At 48.9% G+C, this 6,975-nt stretch overlaps 1 protein-coding gene across 1 annotated transcript; it reads right to left on the bottom strand.

Annotated features, from left to right (window-relative positions):
* Positions 1-530: 530 nt before the first annotated feature.
* Positions 531-6,092, bottom strand: IAQ61_007410 (uncharacterized protein; the record flags this gene model as incomplete). Its single annotated transcript, XM_003840608.2, has 1 exon — positions 531-6,092. The coding sequence occupies one exon, from the start codon at positions 6,090-6,092 to the stop codon at positions 531-533; it is 5,562 nt and encodes a 1,853-aa protein (XP_003840656.2).
* Between the last annotated feature and the right edge of the window lie 883 nt (positions 6,093-6,975).

Raw genomic sequence — 6,975 nt, 5'->3', positions numbered from 1 at the left:
GCCCGCCTGTGACGACAATGCTAGCGGGTCGACTGTTAGCGCAGTGCGAGACTTGAAATTTGGCACAGCTCTAGTTATTAGCTCCTGGTCCTTGAGCAGAGCGCTAGTTTGGTTGAGCGGCAAGTTACGGACAAGGTCCACATCGACACACGATGTGTAGTACTCGTCCTTCCCATCCACGGGCCTGGGCTCTTCTTAAGGCGCTGTGGGCCATTGCCACACCTAGTAGAGAGTTTAGGGCTGGCTGACGGTGATATCATCTGGTAATCTCACGTTTGTCTCGCAGAGCAGTTTACGTTCTGAACTGGGTTGTCTAAGTACTAGATTAGGAAATTCTAGATAGGTATCTAATTTATCTTATTCTTTTAGCATCTACCCTTAGGGTTAGCCCCTTGCACTATGGTCTCACACTTTAATAGTAGAACCATGCAAACCAACATCTTGATACTTGTAACTATAACTAATACTACAAACTATTTCTTAAATTTTTCTTCTTAAAGCAATGCCTATTTCATGTAGCAATAATTGCATTAATTCCATCTTACATTTGGTCCACAATAGATTTGCTGGAAGAATCCTGCAGTACTCTGCCTTACAGTACCAAGTGGATCTCTTGTTTGAAGCGTGTAGCTCATACCACCTGGACCATTCGCAAATACCATCCTTATTGGTGTAAGTGTGCCTGCAGTAAGCGACACTGAATAAGTGCCGGCGGTTCCAAGCAGACGGGATACTACGTTAGCATTGGCTTCTGACCACGTCGTTAATGCATTGGGACCAAGCCACAGGAAGCCTATATCGTCGGGATTATTGATAGTGAATGTCCATGTGCCTGTAACGTTGGCCGCGAAGTAACCCCGGAAGACGATAGCGCGGTAACTCATATCGAAAGTTCCTTGGTTGTACAATGAGACTGCGGTTGCTGGAGCTGGAACACCAAATTGGATATTGCCTATGGCACCCCTGATGGCAGCGGTCTCTGGGCCTACTCCATTGTAGACGTTGGGGGTAAAAAGGTCATATGACGGGTCAGAGGCTGTCGAGCCATCATACACAAAGTTGTCGTAAACAGACCATTCAAGACCAGTAGCAGAACATGTCCTGACATCTACCGCCGATACGCCAATTGTTGAGCCAGAAAGTCTGCAGCTTGGCTGCACAAAATAGCCGGTTGTGTCTGTAAGCAGAACGCCTGCAGGTGTGGTGATATCAAGCTCTAGGTAGGCGAATCCAGGTCCATTACCATACAGAATAGTTATCGGGTATAGTTGTCCTGCAACGAAGGATTGTGATACGGGTCCACCTCGATTCACTCCATATGTACTGCGCATATTCCAATTGGTCTCACCCCAGCTGCCAGAGCTGGCCGCAGCTCCCATCCAGAGATATGCGATGTCGCTTTGGCTCGATGCAGGGAAAGAGAGTGAGTAGGTACCAGATATAATCGGCCTGAAGTAACCAGTATAAACAATGGCTACCTGTGATAGAGTGCGCAGACTACCGTAAAGGTTACCAGATCCGGTGGCCCCTAGGTTAAAATTGATGTTGTTAGCAACGCCAGTGAATAGCGCAGCATTGCTGGCAACACCGCCGGAATTCGTGTTGAAGAAAGAGGAGTTAAACCCTGCATAGTAAGCGTTTTCGTAAGCTCCTCCGCCGAGATACGGGTTAGTATACGCCGCGTACGCCAGTCCTGAGGCTGTGCAAGTCGAAACTGGGACGATTTGCGTGACGGTTCCACCAGACGAGACCAGAGTTCCGGCAGGCCCGTACGTTTTCGTCGCCGGAATTGTGCCAGATGTGGCGGTCACCGTCGTGTATGTCACGGGTGAGTATACGGGTGATAGAACCACTTGCGTGCAACCAGCACCGATGACAGTCTCCAGGTATAATATGCCGTTGCAGATACTAGCAAACAGTGATAGGGTAACGAGATTCTGAGTCCTCAAAGTACCGTCAGGCCACTGCCCAGCATTGATGGGTACATTGGACAGAAGCTGGTTGGTACCAAATAAGAACGGAGCGCTGAGAAGCCCACCGGCTGGCTGCACTGAATAAAGAGGCGTGGTTGTTTCTCCGCTCTGGGGGCTTAATGCCAGCTGCCCCGTGGTTGCATCGAGGTAGAACAATGATGAAGTTGAGTAGTCGCCTACTGTGACATTACGCGCAGGACCTGTCACTGAACTGACATCAAGGTAGCCGTAGACATTACTGCTGAAATCTGTGACATAAATATGGAAAGGTATCTGTGGAACTGTAACAACCGCAACGGGAGTCGCGACGCCATTGACTATGGTTGTGGAGGTTGAAGTAATCGCCACGCCGCCCGATGTAACGGTAACGGTTATCGCCGGTGTAGGGGAAGGAACTTGTTGGAGAATTGTCCCAGTTTGGCCCACCACCGTCGGGGTGAACAGAGTTTGTCTGAGAGTCGTTGTGCCGCTATAGAATGAGGATATGGTCGTATACTCTGAAGGCCGTTGTAGCACGATCAGGCCTGTCTGACCAGCCACGGTGGGCACAAGCACTGTACTTGTAGCGATTGCTAAGCCGGAATAAAGGGAAGTTGCAGTAGTATATACAGAGGGTAGTTGAACTACTACTAGCCCTGTCTGGCCAACGACAGTTGGTACGAGTGCAGTGGACGTAGCAACTACCGTACCGGTATAAAGGGAGCTAACTGTAGTGTAGATTGTTGGAAGACGTACGAGGACTGTGCCCAATTGACCAACAACAGTTGGATCAAACGCTGTAGATGTGGTTACTACGGCTCCAGTGTACAAAGATGTGAGAGTTGTAAATGTCTTAGGAACTTGAACCTGTACCGTCCCAGGTTGCCCCACAACGGTAGCGATAGCTATCGTTGAAGTGAGAGTGGCGGAGCCAGTATACAACTGGGATATCGTGGTGTATGTTGACGGTAGCTGAATTTGCACTGTTCCAAATTGCCCCACAGCTGTAGGCGTAGCAATTGTTGAAGTGACAGTAATAGAGCCGCTATACAGTTGAGAAATCGTAGTGTAGGCAGCCGGATACTGTATGCTAATAGTACCAGTTTGACCAACGACTGTTGGTACTGCAAGAGTGGTCGTTCCCGTTGTAATTCCGGTGTACAAACCGCTCACTGTTGTGTACACAGAGGGGTATTGAATTAGCACGGTTCCGACCTGGCCAGGCACGGTTGGCGTAGCTAGCGTTGTTGAAGCCACTGAAAGTCCCGTGTATAGTGAGCTAATCGTTGTGTAGGTAGAGGGACTCTGTATGACCACCGTCCCAACCTGGCCAGGTACTGTGGGCGTGAATATTGTAGAGGTTGCTAATGATGTCCCTGTATACAAAGAAGTGATCGTTGTGAACACGGAAGGGCTCTGAATGAGAACCGTACCAATTTGACCAGGTACAGTAGGGGTAGCCAGTGTTGTTGTATTCACCGTTGTCCCTGAGTACAAGGCACTTAAGGTCGTAAAAACAGTTGGACTTTGAACGACCACAGTTCCAAGCTGGCCAGGAACTGTAGGAGTAGCGATAGTAACAGTGGTTACGCTGGCACCTGTATACAACGCCATTAGGGTTGTGTATTGACGAGGTAAATTAACCTGAACTGTGCCAGTCTGTCCAGGAGCTGTTGGAGTTGCCAATGTTACTGTGGTAGCTGCTGTGCCGTCGTAGAGCGATGACGTCGTGACATACTGTCTTGGCACGTTCAATTGCACGGTACCAACCTGACCTGGTAACACGGGAGTCGCCAGCGTGACAAGTGCTGAGGTGGTTTGATCGTAGACAGATGTGATAGTTGTGTATTGTTTTGGTAGGAACAGTTGCACTGTTCCAGTCTGTCCAGGCAATGAAGGCGTGGCCAACGTGGTAAGAGAGGAAGTTGATGCGTCATATAGCGACGTTATGGTAGCATATTGTTTGGGCAAATACACTTGTACTGTTGCCACTTGTCCGACGGTGCTGGGCGTTGCAACTGTCAGGGTTGATGCGATTAAGCCATCATACAAAGCCGACAATGTAGTGTACTGTCTTGGAACATTGATTTGTACCGTACCAATCTCACCCGCCAGAGTAGGCGTCGCCGCAATGAACATTGTGGTCGTCGTACCATCGTATAAGGATGTGATTGTGGTGAATTGTTTTGGTAAATTCAGTTGCACGGTACCAAGTTGACCTACCGCAGTAGGTGTAGCCAATGTTAACGTCTGGATGGTAGCTTGATCGAACAACGAAGTGATGGTAGTGTATTGCTTTGGCACATTCAGCTGCACAGTTCCTGTTTGCCCTGGCAGCGTAGGCGTTGCGATGATGTATGATGTTGTAGACAGGCCATCATAGAGAGAGGTGATTGTGGCATATTGCCTCGGGATATTCACGACGATGCTGCCAAGCTGCCCCACTGTAGTGGGTGTGGCGACTGTGACAGTCGTGCTTACTGTCCCATCATATAGTGAAGTAACTGTCGCATACTGCCTTGGTAAATTCACCTGTATGGTACCTGTTTGCCCAACGAGGGCCGGCGTCGCGAGTGTCACCGTCGTGATCGTAGAACCATCATACAGAGAGGACAAAGTTACGTATTGCTTTGGAACACTGACCAGGATTGTGCCGGTCTGTCCTGGCGCTGCGGGTGTTGCCGCGGTGCTTGTAATGCTGGACGTGCCATCATACAGCGCGCTTATCGTCGTGAACTGCCTAGGGATGCCCACAAATATAGTCCCGATCTGTCCTACTTGGCTTGGGATCGCAGAAGTAATGGTTGTAGTGGTGGAGCCATCATATAGGCTTGTTAATGTCGTGAATTGTCGCGGGATTTGAACAAGGATAGTTCCAGTCTGTCCAAGCGAACTTGGCGTATTGATTGTAGAGGTAAGCGCGGCAATACCATCATAAAGTGACGTAATTGTTGTGAAAACTTGCGGAGATAGGATAAGAACAGTTCCAGTCTGTCCAGGCATGGTGGGTGTCCTCAAAGTTGTGGTTGTGGATGTTGAGCCAGTGTAATAACTGGTGAGCGTTGTGAAAGGGCTAGGCTCCAGTACAACAATCGTTCCTCTTTCTCCCGCGACCGTCGGTACAAACTGTGTAGAGAATTGAGTGGTCGATCCGGTATATAGAGATGTCACTGATACGTATTGTGATGGTACCTGTACAAGGATTGTGCCTGTTTCACCAGGTATGGTTGCCGTGTTGATGGTTGATGTAGTAGTGGTTGAGCCTCCATACAAAGACGTAATAGTAGAATACCGTGGCGGGACTTGAACTAGAATCGTACCTGTTTGATCCGGTGAATTGGGCGTCGCGATGGTCAAAATGGAGGTTGTAAGTCCCGAATACAGCGAAGTTAGGGTCGTAAAAGACTGGGGTATATAGGCAATAACGACCGGGGGTTGTCCACTTGCGGTTGGGGTTGACGTTACTATGGACGTTGTAGTTCCTGTATAAAGCGAAGTCCTGGTCATAAGGACCTGGGGGCTTAGTACCACAACCTGCCCAGTCTGTCCCACAATTGTCGGTTGGATGGTGGAGGTTGATAAGACAGACCCAGAATAAAAGCTAGTCACAGTTGTATACAACTCTGGCACAAGAAGCCTGATTGTAGCAAGTTCACCCAGATTGCTAGGTGTTATGGTTTCTGTCCTCGTTGTTGATCCGGAATATAGCGATGTGATAGTGGTAAAGCGCTGTGGAACAAACACAACCACAGTCGTTGTTGCATCAGGACCCGCTGAATTGACGATTCTTGACGTAGAAGTCACACTGCCTTCGTATCCCGACGTCAACGTGATATAAGTGCGTATAACTGTTTTTGTAATCGTAGAATAAGCTGTCACGGTAGTATCGAGCAACGTCGGAGCATTATTGATGGTGATGGGTATGTCGAAAGGACTCGGAGTAATAGTTGTGTTTGATGTGATTGGAGTTCTAACGATAATTGGCTGTCCGCTGATCGTGGGCGCGAGTTGATACTCGACAGTGACTTGTGTCAGACAGACGGTGGATGCTGGCTGCTGTCTTGCCAGAAATCTGGGCTTCCAATTCAATGCCGCAGAGGGCAATATGCAGGCCAATAGGCCGAACGATGTTGGCTTCATGTTGTGGCAGGATACGACTCAGTCATGGACTTCCAAGAGAAAGTCGGACGTTCGAACAGCACCATTATCCTTTTACCTGGCAATCTAGTATGATCAAGACCAGACTGGCAAATCATGCACCACGCATTCCATACCTATCATAAGTAATACGCAGAATAAAATGGAATGTAGCCCTGGCGTAAGGTGAGCTAGGGTGCCGAGCTTTTGGTAACTGGTAAATTTAAGAACACGTCTGGACTTTAACAACCGTCTTCATTAGAAACTCTTCAATTTCCATCATAGGCCAGCTGATAGTAGATTGGCCTATCATCAGATCTCAAGGTTAAATGTGGAAAGGAAAGAATGCTAACGGCAATGGTATTGGTCACCGATCTTCTTGTAAGCCTACTCCAAGTTGTTGATAGAGGAGACCATGGCGCGAACAAGCATCTTGTCGGAAAGTGGTGCAAATCACCCATGTCTACTGTCGCGACGCGTGATGCTCCTACCCACGGCGAGAATTGATATAGCAGCAGTTGGAGTTGCACTGTTCCGTGCAGTTGGTCCACAATTATTGGACAATCTTGAACGCAATTTTCCATGGTGTTCGCTGTTCTGAGGGAGTGTGCGATGGGGATTGAACGTAGGGAGACGCGCCTGGAAAAGTCTCCGGCGTCTCGGATCGACGCCGGACAGAACTCCGCCACGCGGAAGGATAGTCCCAGCCTCAGTTGTCGGAAGGGAGTAGGGAGAAGGGTGATGGAAGCTGCACCCGTTCAACTCTTGTGGAATGCCAGCCATACCGTTCTTTCCACTCGTTCACAGTCGGCTCTTGATAAAAGCACAATCGACACCAGATCATGCATACATCCGAGAGGTCGTAAAATTTGCAGAGGAAGACTAG

The sequence above is a fragment of the Plenodomus lingam genome (assembly GCF_022343315.1).
Source record: "Plenodomus lingam strain CAN1 chromosome Unknown contig_27, whole genome shotgun sequence".
Classification (NCBI taxonomy): domain Eukaryota; kingdom Fungi; phylum Ascomycota; class Dothideomycetes; order Pleosporales; family Leptosphaeriaceae; genus Plenodomus; species Plenodomus lingam.
Note: the sequence above shows the minus strand (reverse complement) of the source record. Positions and strands in the feature narration are given on the sequence as shown.